The 19,251-nt window shown below is 46.4% G+C and overlaps 2 protein-coding genes across 6 annotated transcripts in view; one reads left to right on the top strand and one right to left on the bottom strand.

Moving 5' to 3' along the window:
* The window catches only part of TXNDC11 (thioredoxin domain containing 11), a 111,671-nt gene extending 110,851 nt beyond the window's left edge, over positions 1 to 820 (top strand). For all 3 annotated transcript variants that reach the window (XM_090024801.1, XM_090024800.1, XM_090024802.1), the window contains one exon: positions 126 to 820. In XM_090024801.1, the coding sequence (XP_089880927.1) occupies positions 126 to 771 (646 nt within the window). In that variant the 3' untranslated portion in view covers positions 772 to 820. The remainder of the gene's footprint in view (positions 1 to 125) is intronic.
* A 2,059-nt stretch (positions 821 to 2,879) lies between these two features.
* Positions 2,880 to 17,758, bottom strand: SNN (stannin). Of its 3 annotated transcripts, XM_090024805.1 has the most exons (3): positions 17,607 to 17,713; positions 5,964 to 6,014; positions 2,880 to 3,803 (listed from the first exon to the last, which is right to left on the bottom strand). In XM_090024805.1, exon 3 carries the CDS (start codon positions 3,729 to 3,731, stop codon positions 3,468 to 3,470), a length of 264 nt encoding a protein of 87 aa, XP_089880931.1. In that variant the 5' UTR covers positions 3,732 to 3,803; positions 5,964 to 6,014; positions 17,607 to 17,713; the 3' UTR covers positions 2,880 to 3,467. The 3 variants fall into 3 exon arrangements, with proteins under 3 accessions (XP_089880931.1, XP_089880929.1, XP_089880932.1); XM_090024803.1 differs by lacking the exon at positions 5,964 to 6,014 and having other exon boundaries at positions 17,607 to 17,758; XM_090024806.1 differs by lacking the exons at positions 5,964 to 6,014; positions 17,607 to 17,713 and adding an exon at positions 17,146 to 17,554.
* Between the last annotated feature and the right edge of the window lie 1,493 nt (positions 17,759 to 19,251).

Genomic DNA, 19,251 nt, shown 5'->3' with positions numbered 1-19,251 from the left:
GTCTAGATGTCACTTATATTTGACACCCTGTGTATAATGCAGTTTGGTCAATTTTAAGTACTGGTAGAAACATTTTTACAGTGCAGTATTTTAACTGTAGGTGTGTGGGCTTTTTCTCCTCTTAGGAAGGACCAAAGTGTGAAGTTTCCTGAAGATTTTTCAATTACCGTACCTAATCTGCTTAAATTCATTTTACGTTACTCAAGCCTACCTTCATCTGCATCTGACTTGGAGCCCTGCACCAAAGAGTGTCTGCAGAAAGAAGAGGCAGCATTACAACAAAGACGCATCTCCCATCTAGAGAGAGAGATTGAAAAATTAAGATCAGAAGTCAGTGCCATACACCAGACCCAAGAGCAGCTTGAAGCCCAGCTTTCAGAATCCAGGGCAGAGGAACATAGATTACAGCAGCAGAAACACACACTAGAAAGGCAACGTAAGACCCTCCAGCTTCACAGTGAACATTTACAGACCATTTGTGAACAGAAGAATAGAGAATTAGAAGAAATGGCTGAAAAGCTTCAAGAATTAGCAGACGCATCAGAAAACCTCCTTAAAGAGAATGCTTTACTAAGAGTTTTGGTGGCATCAATGGAAGGGAAACTAGAGAATAAAGATGAAACTAAGAAATATGTTCTCTCAGAGGAAATGCTTTCCAGTGACAATACTGGGACAATTCCACCAGCTACTGACAGATTACATGAAGAAAGAGTTGATATCAATATTGACACCAGAGTGACTGAGCAGAGTAAAGAGAACAGGACAGAATAATTACTTAAAACTACAGGGAAAAAAAAAATCCACAAATGACACTGTATTGGGAAGGTATTTATGCAAATTTTATTGAAATTTATTGTAAATAAAGATTCCCCAATGGTCTAGAAAAATCAAAATGGAATATTTTTGTAATGCTTTAAAGAATTTAAGACACCCATGTCTCAAACCCTCTTAAACTGAGAACAGTATTTGAAACGCTCTTTGCACTTTACTATTGCACTAATTGGATAGTTCTTCTCAGTGTCACTTAATTTAATGCTAATTTCTTGGGGCAGCAGTGTGAAGCATCTCCTGTTAAGGACCAATTTGTTTTTTGCACTGACTTCCTCCCACATCTAGAGGAAGAATTCATTTATACTTTTCTAAGGAAGTTCGGAAACTCTGTCTCCACTGCATTTTCCTTTGTTTGCAGAGTTGATTGGAAATGCTGAATCTGTGTATTTAGTAAACTCGAATGAAAAGCAACTAAGTGGTTAAAATAGTCCATCATTCCTATTCCAGTATTTCAGCAGCACTGTATCTCACTTTTGTGTGTTCCACAATTAGCCTCTGAAGTATTAAAGAACAAGGGTTCATGGAAGTCAACATGGAGACAAGGGATAAAAAGGGAGAAATTTGATCTCAGGTGCTTAAACATGTTTCTTTGTTTACTCCTCCCTTCCCTTTTCTGCTCAGAATTTAGTTTGGGTTGTGCTGAGATGTTAAAAACAAGTTGAGTTTAACTGACTGTCTCAAACAATTTAGAATCTGGAGATTTAAAATGAAAGCCAGTAGCTTTGGAGCAGAGTATGAAGACATCTTCCTCTTCCTGGGAAGTTGTGTTCCACCCCTGCACCGGAGGCTACTGGGAGAGCTTCCAGTCCAGGAACACTGAACTTCCTTGAGCTAGTTCTTGCTAGCTAGCCTTTGCCGCAAAAAGAGCATTCTCTTTTTTTTTCTCAGTGTCAGTCCGTGCATGCACAATTAAGAATGGGAACAGGGCGAAACAATCTTATCAAATCAATCTCTGGAATAGTTGGCTTAAGCCCTACCCTACCAAAAAGAGTTTTGTAATTATTAGAGATGTGCAGCTGTTACTTATTGGTATGTAGTCTGAAACTTCCTCCACCATTGGCTGAGTTTTTGCATCAACAGCTTGTCCCCAAAACGGAATCCTTCACTGTGCATCTCAGAACTAGCTTGACTGGCAAATACAGCTGAAGTATTTAATTAAATCCCTCAAAATGGTGTATGAACTGTGTCTGCAAAGAGCTGGGGAATTATCTACTTATAGGGTTATTTCAACACTCTGTCTACATACAATTTGTGGAACATTTTAGCCATCTTTTGATGGTGTTTTAGAACCTTGCTTGCTGTCTATAATTCTGTAGGTCAGGCATCTCTTACCAGTTTTGTTAACCTCAAGGGAAAGTAGGAAATAGGAAGGCCCTCCTATTTAAAAACCATACTTCAACCTGCCCCAGACTTGAGGAAGACCCCTGCTTCCCTCCCCCCCGCTTAAACCCATCCAAAACCTTCCCTCCCACCCCCAAAGTTTAGTTATTATGGACAGACTTCACTTGTCCTACAGTGACATTAAACAAAATTATCTACAAAATATATAGTCTACAGTTAACAGTTTTATGTTAGACTAAAGGGCTTATACAACAGGCTGTTTCTTCATGTTTACATATGCCCCCAGTGCTAGGTACACATATAAACAGTGGTTACAGGAAAAGTCAGACTAGTTACATTTATGCCAGTTTTAGTGAGAAAGAACCACTTCTGCAATGTTAACATGCTTACTCACAGAAGGGAAAGATCTGCTCTGCTGCCATGTTAACTTTTCTGGAAACCTTCTGGACCATCCATGAAGTTAAGTAACCATCACTAGTTCCCAGATTGGATGGAATTGGTTAATATGGCAGCTTCCTTGCAGCAGCTACATGGTTAAGAGCACTCACAGTATTAGCAGCTAATAGCTTAATCTACCTAAAGAAAAAAGGTACATTTTTTTTTTTCCTTGTAGTTCCTGTGCTTTCTGCCTAGACACCCTAAGGAAATGACATGCTTGCATTCAAGGAAAGTGTTCTGCATCAGTCCCATAAGCTGTTTAAAAAACAAAACACCGCAAAACCCAAACTAGACACAGTTCCGTCTTTATGGCTCTGCACTCAAGAACTTCATTGTAGAAACGAGCTTTAACTGCAGATTTGGTTTTGAAGGTCTGGAATCCCATCTATACTGACGTGGCTCAGAAGTCCAAGTGTGTACTACCTGGGTTTACTTCATACCACTTCCGTGTCTGTGGAACATAGAGCAAAACTCCTGGCAGCCTATTTACAGTTCACAGTTTCAAGTAGTTCACATTACAGTAGTAGCTCAATCAATAGGCTCAGCTAAACATTCAAGTAACAAAAATGCCATTAACTTCTTCTTGCCAGTATATCCCTGTGTGTCCATTGCCGGCAATGGACTTTACAGCAGGGAAGTCTGCTCCTAGAGCCAAGCAGTTGAAGTACAGGATTGATGCAAAGTATAATATCTCAGTGCATGCAGTCGCAAACCAACAAAGCTGTATCACATGCTGCATCTCGAGAAGGTGTTTGCTGAAGAGAACAGCATGTGTATGTTTAAGTCCTTCACAGTATCATTTCTGCTGGTTACACATATCTCAGATGTAGTCGAGATACACATTATGCTGCTTTAAGTTAGCTATGAACTTCTGTGCCATTAGGAGTCAGCTTAGCTTTCCTCTCAACACAAGGTCCTTTAGCAGAGTACTGTACCAAAAGAAATGGCTCTTTGGTTTCTCCTTCTCCCACAATACTCTCTTCATCTTCAGACTGGCTGATCCTCTGCAGGCGCAGATAACACCAACAGCCCAGTATCAAGGCACCTAGGGCTGCAATAGCAATCAAAATAACAATGACAGTCACCACTCCAGTGGTGGGGCTATGGTCCATAATAGACATGGTCAGTGTTTAAGTTCAGTTCACAGAGCTTAAAAGATGGTGGTTCTGTTTTTGATACCAGTTTTAAAACTCCTGGAAAACAGAAAAGACAGACACTTAATGCAATTATACTGCAGTTATCCTAGTCTTTCCACATTCAGCAACTTTAATGTCAGTGTTGGTGCTGCTACCCATGCTAGCAAACAACTGTCTTGCTGTTAACATCCCAGGTTCTGGAATTGGACAGATAGTTCTGCCTGAAAGCCAGCTCTGCTTCACACAGCCTAGAACTTGCAAGGTCACAGAGGCATACAGCTTCTAGTCCCCATAACTTTGCTTCATCTTGTGAAAAACTACAGTTGTGGCATTTTTGCCATACTGGGTTATGTAACTGTCTAGTATCACAAGATCCTAAAAGGATTACTTGAGCAGAAGAAAAAAGATACCTAGTTCACTTGTGCAGAAGTACCCATATTCACTCGAGACTCCCTCACATGCTCCCCACATGTACAAGTGTGAATCTTATGGGGAGGGTGCTGAAGTTGTAATTTGTATGCAATATTTGGGTGCTCAAACTTGGAAGGAGCAGGTTATAGTTGCTAAATACAAAGTGTGTGCCTGCTAAAAAAAGAAAATAACAGAATTCACAATAGCTCTGATACAAAACTGCTCTAAGACTTTTCTAAACCATGATTTTTCTTCATAGATTCATAGAAGTAGGATCAGAAGGGACCTTGTAGATCTTCTAGTCCGACCCCCTGCCCTGGGCAGGAGAGAGAACTGGGCTCAAATGACCCCAGCTAGGTAAATGTCCAGCCTCCTCTTAAAGACCCCCGAGGTAGGAGCCAGCACCACTTCCCTTGGAAGTTCATTCCAGATCCTAGCCGCCTTGACTGTGAAGTAGCGCCTCCTGATGTCTAGTCTAAATCTACCCTCTAACAACTTATGGCCGTTATTCCTTGTTACTCTGGGAGGCGCTCGGGGGAACAAGGCCTCTCCCAATCCCCGCTGGTCCCCCCTAACAAGTTTATAGACAGCCACCAGGTCCCCCCTCAGCCTTCTCTTGTAAAAGCTGAACAGGTTAAGGTCCTGTAGCCTCTCCTCGTAGGGCCTGCCCTGCTGTGCCCAGATCATGTGAGTGGCCCTCCTCTGGACCCTCTCCATGTTGTCCACATCCCTCCTGAAGTGCGGTGCCCAGAACTGGATGCAGTGCTCCCAACTGCAGCCTGACCAGTGTTGCATAGAGGGGGAGGATCACCTCCTTGGACCTGCTTGAGATGCATCTGTGGCTGCACAAGAAGGTATGGTTAGCCCTGCTGTGTCCTCGCATTGTCGGCCCATGTTCATCTTGGAGTCAGTAATGACTCCAAGATCTCTTTCTGCCACCGTGCTTTTGAGAAGGGAGTTCCCCAGCCTATAGGTATGCTGCTGGTTCCTACTGCTTAAGTGCAGCACCCTGCGCTTGTCAGTATTGAATCCCATCCTGTTTTCATTTGCCCACCCCTGTAACCTGTCCAGGTCCCGGTGTAATCTGTCCTTCCCTTTTAGCATGCCCACCTCACCCCAAACCTTGGTGTCATCTGTGAATTTAAACAGGGTGCTTTTCACCCCGTTGTCCAAGCCACTAATAAAGAAGTTGAACTGTGCGGGCTGTTCTTGTAGCAATTGTTCCCAAAACACAACTAGTGAGGAAAGACTTTCCCCAGCTGATATATAGAATTCAAGGTAGTGCAGAATGTCAAATATTTAAAAGATTAAGAGGTTAAGGAAGGAAACTTCTGAGAGAAGCTGGCCCAAGGTAAGTTAAGTAAAACATGAGATGGTCTGACTTGCAAGCTAAGGCTTGGTTAAATGGAAAGAAGGATGACATCACTGCACAGCTCCTACTACATGTTCTACTTGTTGTGTTGCTTCATTTCTTTCATGGGGCTCCACTGCTTACCATAAGCAGCAGCATGTGCGCTATGGCAATACCTGGTACAAACATAAGGCAGACTCATGGCTTCAACTCCCAACTAGCTGAGCTTTCTGAGAGCCTGACTTCTCAGCACTTAGTGCCTAAGGTGGCAACTGCATTCCAACAATTACTAGTCCCAGAGCAACTCCATAAAGCTCAGTGCTAGCCAGTGGATGAAATCAAGCTAAAACCCATAAGCCTAATTCATCATGTTGCCATGTGTTATGCTGACTCAGTGCATGTAGCAGTGACAGGTGCTGTTTTGAATGAATTTTTAGTCAAATGGCTGCTCCTACCTTTAAAGAACCTAGTGTCAGAAGCTTCTGCTCTTCTCAATTGCTTTAAAACTACAGAATCAAAGCAAAGGGTTACAATTAAAGCTGAACGTGAAACTAGAAGGTGGAGGTGTGGAGGGCACCACACTGGTCACAGCTCTTAGGATCCTTTACAGATATGTTATTTAAGAAGCCAACAGTTTCCTTTTTCAAACTTTCCAGTCATTAACAGACCACCGTGGTGTACCCACTTCCCACAGGTCCTTTATCTCAGCCAACAGCCATTCCTCCTTAGGTTTCTCACCAACTCCTACTTGCACAATAGGACAAAGCCCTATAGAGTTAAACACTGAGTCTGAATATTGGCTAAGAAAATGACTGACGTCTGCTAGTGGCTCAGAGCTCAGCAGTGAACTTTCAGCAGCAGTACAAGAATGGATAGGATGTCCATAAGGACAAGTCCTTTCTCCCCTGCTCTATCTGACAATAGTCTGCGTGGCAGAGGTAACGATCAAGAGGAAGGCCTGGCTGCTTCGTTGCTACCCCATTCTGTTGAGTGGGGAAGGGACAGTCCTTAGACTATGCAGCCTTCCTGAGCCCCTTGAAGGAAGCTTCCTCACAAAGGGGAATCAGTCTCTCCTGTCTTAGGGGAAACAAGTCCTACATCGTGCAAAACCAATGACTTAATGAAGTAACAGCTACTTCAAGTCAGAGCTGTCTGATAAAACCTGGCTAAAGGGCAAGGTTAGATGAGGAGCTGTTGCTTTGAGTTCATCAGCTGGAAACCCTTGTGGACAAGGGAGAACAAGACTGGAGGGTGCACATATCTCCAATTGCTTACCAAATGGCAGGCAGTTTGGAGAGGATAATTAGGGTTACTGTATGTCTGGGTTTTTCCAGATGTGTCCTCTTTTTAGATCATCTGATCTTGGTCCAGGAGTTTTCTTTAAATATGATCAAATGTCCAGGATTTTGGTCAGCTCTGCTTCAGAGTTTTTCCTGGCACTTCCTGGTTTGCCCTAGCAGGGAGCAGCTTGGAGGTGGGGGCAGAGTGATTGGAGGCAGGATGCACGCACACTGAGCCAGCATGTAGCCAGGCACGGGGGTGGGAGCAGCCCAGTAGCTAGTTACAGGAAAGTCTGTTGGGGGGGGGGAGGGGGTGCAGGTCCAGGGCTGCAGCAGGGTGGGGGAGACTCCTGCCCCTCCAGTGGGCAAAGAGGTCCATTAGGGGCAGCACAGAGCTGTGTGTCTAACCTGGTGGAACCCGGGGCCAGTGCCTATACTCGCAGGGGCAGGGCTGGGGGGAAATGGGGCTGTGGAGGCTTTGGCGTGAAGGGCACTGGGGGTTGGGGGAAGGGCTGTGGCTTGGAAGTGAGGGACATCAGGGAGGACGGGATTGTGGGTTGGGGGCAATAAGGCACTGGCAGTGCCAGGGGGCTATGAATGAGGGGCACCAGGAGGGATTGTGGGAGGGGCTGTGATTTGAGAGTAAGGGGCACCAGCATGGCCCAGGGGGTCAGGGTACTGCAGTCTGGGAGTGAGAGGCACTGGTAGGGCAAGGAGTCAGTGGGTTGGGAGTGAGAGGCAGCAGCAGGGCTGGGGGGGCTTTGACTTGGGAGTGAGAGACAACAGAATGGGCAGGGGCAGGGGCAGGGGCAGGGCATATCACTCCCCCACCCTGCTCATATCCCTGCCCCCGTGACAGATGTCCTCTTTTTTGGAACTGGAAGTATGAGAACCCTAGGTGAATTCATGTAAGGACTAAGCTACACTGCAGTGTAGCATGCACAAAGCAGTTACATTGAGCACCAGTAGCCCTGCTGTGGCACTGCAGTCTCATGGGCTCATTTATCCTGCATCTAGGCTGCTTCTAAGAAGCAATGTCAGCCCATTGCAGCCTTTGTGCTGCTGTACCCAGGCCTAGCTCATTTCCATCAAGTGATGTAGCCCTGTGCACCGCAGGCTGCAGCAGACATTCCCTCCAAGTAGAACTGGAGATGGACTTGCTTTTCCTTTTTATACACAAAAGTAGGACAAATGTGTGACCCCCTTCCCCCTTTCTCAGTTTAATCAGATACTATATTTTTTCTAAGGGGAGAACAGACTTTGAAACAGGGTAATTGGAAAGATCTAGGTAATATGTCAGATTTGTTAGCATACATTAAAAAAAACAAAAAAACAAAAAAACAACCAACCACACACTCACCCAGATACAAGATGTCTGCCTTAAAAAAAACAAAGCAAAAAAACAAGCTGCAGTTAAGGCTAAGTACTCCGATCCTGTACGCTGATCCTGCCGAGACAACACATTTATTCGAGGTGTCAACCTCCTGTCTGTGAAGGCTCCCACCTCTTTAGATGGGTTGTTGCCATTTCCTTTTGTCCAAGAAAGGAAAGTCATCAGCACATTAGACAGCAGAGAACTGAGGCCTTTTGCTATCTCATTTCTTACTGAGGAGACCTCATGGTATGGCTGGGTTGAGAACTCCATTCCAAGCTTGGAAAGGTTCCTGCTCATGCTGAGCTGCTGCTTACAAAGTGAGGACACGTGCAGCGTGAATAAGGAAGGGATAGTTAGTTATTAGTAAGGGTTCAGGTTTTCAGTTTGACATGGAAAAAAAACACAGATTTTCTCTTTTAAAGGATAAAAATGTGGAAAACAGCAGCTTTCCCCTTCCAGGCTGACCAAGTTCCAGCCTACAAGGGGCTGCAGGGAGAGGAATGCAGGGGATGCCACATGGCTACACACATCCTGCCTGGCTGTAGTGCTGGCCATGTGCTAGAGACCAATTCCCCCAGGTAAGTCTGGGGGCAGGGGCATAGGTGATGTGTGCAGGAATTGGTGTGGGGGGCAGATCGATGCAGCACTGGTGGCTTGTGCCAACCCCCATGGTGAAAGAGGGAGTGGAGCAGGGTTGGTGGCTGAGCTAAAACTAGGGACCACTGCCCAGCTGGGGCAGCGCCCAGGGCGGGAATGTACAGCTGTAGGACCCGACTGGGGGCAGGATGGAGCCATGGGCAGCTCCCTGCTGCTGTGTACACTCCCAGAGAGGTCAGGTGCCAGAGATGACACATCAGGGGGCATGGGGGCACACATGCACTCCCTAGATTTGTACACTCACAGTGGGACATGGGGCTGCAACCTGGCCACCTTCACAGCTGAGCAGGTAGAGTGGAACAGGGCACAAAGGCTAAATGCTGCTGCACACACACCTCTGTTTCTGGGCCCCTGCTCATGCTGGGCATGCAGAGGGTGCCTCACCGTGGCAGCATGGCTGGTGCAGGGTTCCCAATGGCAGCAGCACCAAGTCTCCCTACCCTCACCCCAGGTCCTGCCCACCAAGCCATGGATGCCCCTGGGGTGGGGGAGGCAGCAGGTTGGGAAGCACACATCCTTCTCCGCTGCCCATGGGCTCCACTCAGCTCTGCTCTGGCTATGTTGCCTATGGCAGGCACCTGGCTCCTGGGTGCAACAGCCAGAGCTCAGGCACTGCTGGCCAGCTGCAGCTGCCACCTAGAACAGGGAGCAGGCAGGATGTAGCTTCTGGGTCCTGTAGCCCTGGCAGCTGGAAGCCCCCCTCTAGCAGGGTTGGGAAAAGGGGCTACAGGTCAGGAATGAGGGGCCGCAGTGGGGACAGGGCAGGCTGTGGGTTGGGAAAAGGCAGGGGCAGGACACTGATGCAATCAGGGCTACTCAGTGCCACAAAGCTGGGGGGGGAGATGTAGAAAGCCACAACTGGAAGGAAGGAAGCTCTGATTTTTCATGATAAAAAAAGTCAATATTAAGTGCCAAAATATATAGGTATTTATTTTGTTTGTAATGATTAAGGCACTGTTAGGCTTCCAAACTGCTTTAAAATTGTAAATGCATCAATAAAACATGGTATTCAATTGATACCTATATACAAGTGGCATTTCATTTTAATCATGGAAAAATGCGGATTTGATTTCTTCCTAACGAAGCAGGTCTCCAGTGGGCTCTAAATACTTCCCAGAAAAAGGAGCTTTTCTTACCCTTGTTTAGAGAGGAATTATTTGAGTGGTTTCATCATGACCGCTGCTCAAGTCAAGTGGACAGAAAAGGTTAGTATATCCTACTAGCAAGTATTGTTCCTGCTTCCCCCATTCTTCTCATCCTAGATGTACTGGCAGATGCATTATTTGTAGGTGACTCCTAGTGCTGGTCACCGTTGCCTAGTCCTTAGAGACGTCACAAAGAACCATGCTAACCCAGCTGTGGTTCACTGAGTCTCTCAGCTGCATCAATTGTCAATCCATGTGGCACTCCTGGGACACACACAAATCCTAACAACAGAAGCTGAAGTTGGGAGCAGAGTCAGGGGTTTGAGGAAGTGCTGCAGGTAAGTAATAAAGTTCTGGCTGGACTCCAACCCATCTGCTTCACCTTATGACAAACCCAGTAATAATCTGCTGGGCCCCAACACAAGGTATGATGCATTTTGACTGAGAATTCTAGCCTTCCTTGTAGAAAGGATAAGAAATTCTTGTGGTTTCCAAAACTTTCATAATCAAGACAGCTTTCCCACCCTCCCATTTGTCCCCCAAGGTCTGCAGCAGAACAGTTTTCATGAAGAACTTGTGTGAACTCTCAGCAGTGTGTAGCTATGTTCAGAAAATGGCTGTTCTGTTGCACCAAGTTCTGCTGCAATAGATTGTTCTTCTGATAAAATGCAGATGTTTACACTTAAACAGCTGAAGCAACCTACTTGAATCTGTTTAAAGTTGCTGTATTGTCTCCTACTTAAAATGGAAGGAAAGTTGGGCAGGGTGCACAGGAGAACTACAGTACAGAAGGCACCGTGGGGGTAGGATATATGCTTCTCCCTCTTTCCTGCCCCCCCGCCCCCCAAGGGGAATAATTGGCACTTAAAAGTTAATTTGGCCAGACTTCACTTCACCAGGAAGTGTAGCCTAGTTGCTTTGGCAAAGGTATTCAAGCAAGCCACTAACTGCTATTTTAATTCAGTTAAAAGATACTGACTTAGTTCTTCAAGGAGCTCTCTTAAGCTAACTGGGGGACAACCAAGGTAATAATGAGGTCTAGACTATATGCCAAAATCCTCTGGTCCCAGCTGTCTTCTTACAGCATATGGGCAGCTTTGAAGTCAGATGAATTCTTGCCTGTATCAGCAGTAGAATTAGCTCTTATGTTTTGAAGAGGTCTGAAATCTTCATAAACTCTGGAAGTCTTAATGAAGAGAACTGGTAAGGCAGTTGTGTGTGGTTTTGTTTGTTTGGGGGGGGGGTTGTTTGTTTTTTTAAAACAAAAAGAGAGGTGCTGGGGAAGGATCTCTTTCCCAACCATTTCAACTTTGTAGGATAAAGCTCTTCATTTAAGAGCTCAGAAATAAGCCTGTATTTGGTGTCCTGGAAGTTTTTTTTAGAATGATGCATCGCAGCAGAAAAACAGAAGTGGGTTGGACTTCTTTGCTGGTCACTGTCAAGGTTTTCTAACAACTTGAGTAGGGCTCTGGCAACACGCAAGACAGCTCAACTCCACTGGGAGCTGTTAATGTTACTATTCAGGTAGCTTTAAAAAAAAAAAAAAAAAGCAAAGATCGGAGGGAGGTCAAAGCTTTCAAGCTACTGCATAGTTCTGGAAGTGACCCAGAAGACTAAAGATAAGGTCATGAAATTCTTTCCCTTTCTCCCTGTGAGGTTATCACTTAAACCATCGACTGCTCTGAACTGCACATAGATGGCATGCAGCCTTGTAGAGCTTACTGGTTGCTGTAGGCCTCTAAGTACAGGGAAGCAGGACCCTGAACTCAGCTTGTTGGAGCTTGTTTAAAACAGCCCAGGTTCCAATTCCTAACATTTATTTCTTGAATATAAAGCAGCAAGAGAACAAGGGAACCTTGTGCCATAGAAGTCTGCATAGACTCATTAACCACATGGAAAGTCTATTCTCTTTTCAAAGCAAATTAATGTTAGTCTGAATCTCATATTCAGAGCACACTGCTGGCATTATGCCACCAGTTTCGTGATTTTCAAATTGGGGTCACACACTATCCTGGATTAATTGTTATAACTTTACAAAAACACCAGGCTACAGCCAGTCTGTTTGCCACTACATTTTTTTTAGTCTTAAGAATGATCTGATAGTCATAGTACATAATCAGTACTGCTCCAGCAGTGTACAGCACTGAACAGGAATCCACAGGAAACAACCCCTTCTGCTGCTTGGGTATTATTGTTTTTTTGTAGCATGCCTTCATGCAAAACTGCTTCAGTTTATCCTGTAAAACTGCCAGAATATAAAGCTCGGATTCTGATCACTATAAAAGGCAATGTTTATCAGGCCACTTATGGAAGGGGGAAGATGGGGGGGGGGCAGGAAAAAGAGAACTCCCCTGTATCCACCCCTCCCCCACCTTTGCCATGGATTTGCTGTCTCAACTGCTTTGATCAGGTATTACCATATTTAAATCAAATAAGATGACCCCCAATAATTTTATTTATATAGGCAAATTACTGTGGGTATCCATGGACTTCATCAATACAGAATTAATGCAGGTTACTACTAAGGTTTTTTTTTTTTTTTATTTAAAGACTACTCCCAGTTCTAGCACAGGTGCTATCTAAACACTTGAGAAGCAGTTTTGCACCTACTTATTATATACAATGATTATGATCATCAATGCCAAATCAGTTCCAAATTCAACTGGACAAAGTCAAGTATCCTCCCTCCCAGACCCAATCTGGAGCTTTAGCTACACCCCAGATAAAGGCAGGTATCCTGCATGCAAGCCCAAGGCCCACAGAACTTGGGGTTCAGATGCGACCCGTCTGGCTTGATCTTAGCCAAAAGACCAAGAGTATACTACAAACTGTATGCGGTCCAAAGCCAAAAGGCTCATAATTTAGCATATAGTTTATAGGGCTGGGCTCTAGGAAGGTCTACAGCATTTCAGGCCATGGTGATACTATGGCTCAGATTATGCCACCCCTCCCCACACTTACGTAAAGCAGAGGATTCATGCGCCAATTAGCCCACCACTCATGACTAGAACTAGGCGTTTCTCTCACCTGGGATCCTCCCAAACTTTATATGCAGATGAAGAATAAGACTACCTGGTCTTGTTCCACCTCAGAGGGCAGGGGCACACCAAGCATATACAATAAGCTAAGACAGTAGGTGACAGGGATTCTGGGTAAGCTGGTTGAAGGCCCTGTTTGTGATGTTTGCCAGACATTAAAAAATGATTAAGAAGCAGGACTTGCTGGAAATGGGACAAAGTTCAGCTGTGAGAGTGAAGAGGACGTCAAAATGGATTCAATGTTGTGACTCACTACGAGTTTAGAGAATCAGCACCGAGTGGGAATTTATGCAATAGCATAACCCTTATTCAGAGGAGCTATACTGCCTTATCCTTGTGGTTACCAGCATCTGTGATCAAGCATTTTTGGTACCAGGGGGAAGGTATCAAGGCTGGCTCCTGCACTTCAGGCACTGGTCGGGTATTACAGTACTTTCAAACCCCATACCAGTTCCCTGTGCAGAAGACTATGGGCTTTTGAGGGATGGAGACAGTATCTTTAAATGTGTCAGTACAGTGCATAGTACAATCGGACCCCAGTCCCAATTGAGGCATTTAAGATTCTGGGTTATGCCACAGAATCCATGTAGCAGTGAGGCAGAGAGAAGTAGTTTACTCCTGTATTGCACTTGGTGCTGTAAACCATATTTGTAAGGGGAGGGTTAAGGCAAGACCATCTCTGGGCATGCTCAAAAGGCCTTGAAGACCCTATTAGAATGTAAGGATTGGTTGAACATGGCTCCAAGTAGTCTACTTTCTTACTCTAGCGCTCAACGGGGTAGGCTTGGTGTTGTGTTTTTTTTCCCCCCCTCCTTTTGTGATCACGTAAAATGAGCAATCATACCGTGCTGTCAAAGGTTAGAACTACAGTCCAACCTCATTGGCAAATATAGTCCATCACTCCCATTGTGGCAGAGCTGGTTTTTAGCCACATGCCTCCCTTAAGCATACCTAGTTATGGTATGCTTCTAGCTCATGCAATGGTGTGATCTGCTCAGTTTAGCAAAGAATGTAAGAGGGTTGAATCCTGCTACAAAGTACTTATAGCCTTCACTCAGTACTGTTTCTAAGCTATGCCACCCTGGTCTTTGCACCAGCAAGCAAATGAAATAAACATTAAGACCTGGGTTCTCCAGAGAGTCTGATCTTGTGTTTTATGGAGGTTCTGCACAATCCTGTGTCTTTTCCCCAACCAAAAGCAATCTTTCCTTAGACTCCTACACAACATCCTCAGATCTGGTTGCTCAGTAACTCCATCTCTCCCTTTAAAAGTAGTTCCCCAACTAGCCCCACCTCTCCTCTCTCCTCTGCATCTGGGTTACACCCCCCCCCCAAACTGAAGCAAGAACATGCTGACTTGCTCACTGCTTCATTAATTGTCTTGCACCTTCTGGCACTTCATATTCACAGCTTCCTACCAGGCTTATTTTTATATAGTGACACTCACACGATGGGATAGTTCTGTATTTCAGCAAGTCTTGGTGCAACACACAAAAAATCCCCAAAAAACTAAAACCAAAAAACATTCAGTATACCATCTTACCAAGTATTTGGGGTAAAAGATTACTCTAGGTAGTTGACTGGTAAGCTAGACACCGCACTATGGATGATAGAAAACATGGTCAAACAATTATCTTAACACTGCAAGATATATACTCATTTTACCCCTACTACCCATCAGTTCAGAAGTCCAGAAAGTGATGCAAAAGGAAGACCATCTGACATCAGAAAGGAAGAAGCTACAGAAGTCCAGCTCTTGAGAACCATTTATCCAACTTATCGCTAAGGGATAGGCTTTCCTTGCTGGGATCCTTGAATTGAAGAGGTCTGAACCATCAGTCTGTACAAACATTTCTTGTCTGTATAACCAGAATGGTATTTTGGTCAAAGCAACTGTCTATGATAGTCTATATTACCCATAGTGTTCAGATGTAACATACAACTTCCTACTTTAAAAACAAAATAAAGAAGACACCACAAACCCCTCTAGATTTACCTGGAGTATACTCTCTAGGCTGCTGGAAGCAAGTTACCTTTTAAGATGGCACGCAAGCCATGCTGGCTCTGGCATCACTGTGCTCCAGGAATTTAGACTTTGGATCCAAATCTTCTTAACTAAAATGGAAAGCTTTTGGTTCAAAGGATCGCTCATTTGCAGAAGATAAGTGAGGCAGTCCCCTGATAATCCTTCTTATACTCAGTTATTCAAAAAGATGTAACGGGCCCAGCTTTGTGCAGCATAACAAATGCTGCCTAGCCACAATGACTTTTGCTGCTAGAAAAGCTAGTTTGTAACACGCATCCTTCAACCATTTGAGCAATCTCTAGTTTTGTCAATAACAGGATGCAAGAAGGGGATAGAATGAACACAGTCCATTTCTTAAGAAAAATATTACTGATTTTGGAATCACAGACATTCTGCCACAGAGTTGACAGTAACAACCAGAATTTAAGAAGTCCCCAAAAGTCCATTCCTGCTTACAATATATGGAGTAGTATCTTGAAAAAGGCTTAAAAAGCAAGGTTGTTTTAAAAATCTAAATCCTTAGATTAGCATGCTGAACTTGTTTGATATATTTGAGACTTCAGTTAATGTCCTTTTTGTTGTTTGGTATTTCAGTTAAGAAACTAAGGAGGTGGGGAGGAGGAAGAGAAGCAGGGTATTACAATTCTAGGTGTAAGTACTTCCATTTAAACCAAAGCAGAAGTTAAAAATATCAGACTAATGGTAGTGGATCTTAAATCCAACATTAAAAAGGTAAGTCCAAACAGATACTAGAAAGCCTGTTAATAGAGGGTAGCATTGTGCTCTTGTTGTGCTGGTTATCCCTTTTGTGGAGGATTTTAAAACTAGGCAAAAAAAAGGCAGCTTAGAGCATTGTGCACATAGTTCCCTGCCAGTTACTTATTTTCACTGCCAGCAGCCCACATTTTATTCCATTTCTAGAAATGGATGAGTTTGACTGCTTTTGCAAATTCATAACAGAAGAAAGTTTATCTGCTAAAACAAGCAGAAAGAAGTGAAAAGAGAATCTAAGTTGCAAATATACCATTTATAAACACTGTATGTACTAGCACCTCCACTGCTCAATCTTGAGGGTGTAAAGACTGTCATGTGTCAACTACAGATATTCATGAGTGCTTAGATTAGCTGCATGCAGCTTAAAAAAAAAAAAGTTTCCACTGGCCTCAAATAGTGGCCACAACATTCTGGTTCAACTCCACTAACTTGGATTTAAGTCCCAAGCAGATAGCACTGAAACCTGGATGGAGTGCAACTCTAAGTGAACAAAGACCATTTCTGAAACTATTAGCAATGCATAAGTTTTTTCCCCTTCAAACTAAGCTCATTTTCTGGTAAAGCAGCAGTTAAGGAAACCCAATCACACACATGGCCTTGAGAACACAGATAATGGTTCTCTTCTAAAAGCCATGGTCTGGTGTAACACAGTCTCCAAAGATGTAGGCAGTACTACTACAGCAGTACAGAGCACCTTGAACCAAGTTAAACCAGACACTTTCCCATCACTGTAGTAAAAGACCAGGATAAAGGCGTGGAAGCCAGACCAGTGAGAGCACCATGTCCCCCACCCCACAACTCTCACATATATTATGCACACTACACCAAAGTACTTTTAAACTGTTACCAGATTTCATGACTGTATTAAGTGTCTCAAGCATGTGAAAATACCACTAGTTTTAACTCCTTAAGCTTACTGTCACTGTCATCTATGGATGAAGGTTTACTTATGCAAGTGGGATTGGTGTCCAGCCAAAGAACTAATGCTTCAGTGTATTTAAGTATGGCCCAGTTACTCACATCACTTCCATCAAATAAACTGGATTTCACTCTATTCTTTAAAATAATTAACTGTGTTGCTCTAACAAACAGACCCACTAAGACCACAGTGATTTACCATCAAGCTGGCCTTCTACAGCTCAGCTTCATCGTGGTCAAGCTGTGCTGCCTCACCAAGCCCTGGCAGCAGCAGGTGTTACTACCACTTTTTGCCCTGCCCTTGTCCCCTCCCAACAGGGCCGCGAGCCTGAAGGTTTCCCGGGTGACATTTATTGAAGAGCCTCTCCACTCTCTCCCCAGGCGCAGGTTTTCTCCCCCTCCAGCCTCCCTCAACAGAACTTACTGGTTTCCATGTTTTGCCCGGACACCCGGGGCCGCAGGGCCCGTCTCGGCAGCGCGAGGCCCTGCCCAGGAGGCCGCCGGGCCCGGGGCAGCGTGCCCGCAGGCGGCAGCGAGCCGGGCGGGAGCCAGGACAGGGTGCGCGCATCCCCCTCCCTCCCCACGGGGCACCCGGGGCCTGCGGGACGGCGCCTCCCGCCCCGACCGCTGCCGCCGAGGACGCATCAACCCTCCGGGGGGCCGGGCCGCAACATGGCACCCGCCTCCCGTCCCTCGCCCCCGCCGAGGAAAACAGCGCGGAGAGGGGAGCAGAGCGGAGCCACCGCCTCAGCTGGGGACACTCGCCGCCGCAGCACCAGGCCGCGGGCCCGGCCTCCGCCTCCTTTTGTTGGGAGACTGCGCCGAAGCGGCGCACACAAAGGGCCCCAGCCCCGCCCGCGCGCACGGAACCCCGGCCCCGCTCACCACCAGCCGCGCGCTGTGCAAGCGCCGCCACCCGCCGCGGTGCGCAGGGAGCGGGGCCGACCGCGCACCATCCCGGAGCGCCACCGCCCAGCACCCGGGCGCGCTGCGCCCTTCGCCAGCCAGCGCCGCCTCATATAGGGGCAGGGGCGGCCCGAGCGGCTGCCAATCCCGGCCCGGCCCGCGGCAGCTGACAGCGCCGGGGGTGCGCAGCCGCGTGACTGGGCCGGGCGCTGAGGCGGAGCCTGGCGGCAGCCCCTTCCCACTCCGCGGCCCGCCCTCCCCGCTGCTGGCCGGGGCGGGAGATCGCGGGCAGGGGGTTCCCAGCTTGCCTCGGAAATACCCCCGGCTGGCGGCTCTGCCCACGCGGGGAACTTGGCGCGGTGACCTGGGATGGGACTTCCAGCCTCGGCGGCCGCGGCGCCCCCCCACCCCCAGTCGCGGGGCTGCGCTCAGTGCCATCCAGGCAGGATCACAGAGCAAAGGGGCCCGCCGGCCTGAGGCAGGAGCACCCCTGACCTCATCCACAGCATCGCACAACCCGCAGGCTCTGCCGAAGACCAGCGTCGAGCCTGACACAAGGAACCTAATCCCCACGGCAGAGGAGGGCCACGGCAGCCATGTATGAAGGGTTGTCAATAGATGCTCAAGAGATCCCTGGTAGAGGGCCACACCCTGGCTGCAGGGGAAGGCAACCCAGTCTGTACCAATCTGAGCAGGGGGCAAACTTCCCTCCTGACTTCAAACAGGCAGTTGGTCTGGCTGAGCAAAGGGGCAAGATCCTTTCACCAGGATCCTCCAGCTGTGGTCCCAGCAGGAGCATTGGCACACCCCAGCCAAAGTCCCCAGCCTTGGCTGTAGCCAACACCCAGTGCCTCTGGGAAGGCTTAACAACACCCTGATCCATGTAGCAGAAAAGCAAGCAGGGAGGGGGGCAACCAGCAAAGGCCAAAAGCATGGGAAATCTCCATGGTACAAGTAAGTACAGCTAGATCATTCCCAACCAGTGGCTGTCCAACCTCTTCTTGAAGACCTCTGGTGATGGGGAGTCCACAACTTAACAGGCAGTTTACTATACTGCCTCACTGGTCAAACCGTGAAGAAGCGTTTCCAGATGTCCAGTCTAAACTTACTTTGCCGCAACCTCAAGCCTTGGTCTGCACCCTCCTCTCTGCAGCAGAGAGGGAGGTGCTTTCCCTCTTCTTTATGGCAGCCCTTCAAGTATGTGAAGACTGTTATCATGCCCCCCTGTAGTGTTAAGTGCCTTTTCCACAAGCTGAACATACCCCACTCCTTCAACCTGCTCATGGGGAGTCAGTGTAGACTATGAGACCATGGTAGCTATAAAAATCTTTTCTTAGAGGTTTAGAAAAGGATTTTTGAGCAAAGAGAAAGGGGATTTTCAGAGGAGAGGAACTAATTAGTGGCATCATGTTTCTCCTCTTGTTCCCCCCATGCTCTCAGAACTTGCCCCAACTCCTCTCCTGGTTTCTACAAGCTGTGCTTTATTCCTAATGAGTTGATATATCTGTTTCCAGCACATGATGTCAGCTGTCAAGAAAGAGACAAAAATTCATTACCACGCACTTTCCCCATGTTCAGACTTTTGGATTCTAAAAAGAATATGCAAAACCAACCAACATTGGTT

The sequence above is a fragment of the Crocodylus siamensis genome, chromosome 12 (assembly GCF_052110815.1).
Source record: "Crocodylus siamensis isolate JL-2025a chromosome 12, ASM5211081v1, whole genome shotgun sequence".
NCBI lineage: Eukaryota > Metazoa > Chordata > Crocodylia > Crocodylidae > Crocodylus > Crocodylus siamensis.
This window is presented reverse-complemented; position numbering and strand designations above follow the sequence as displayed.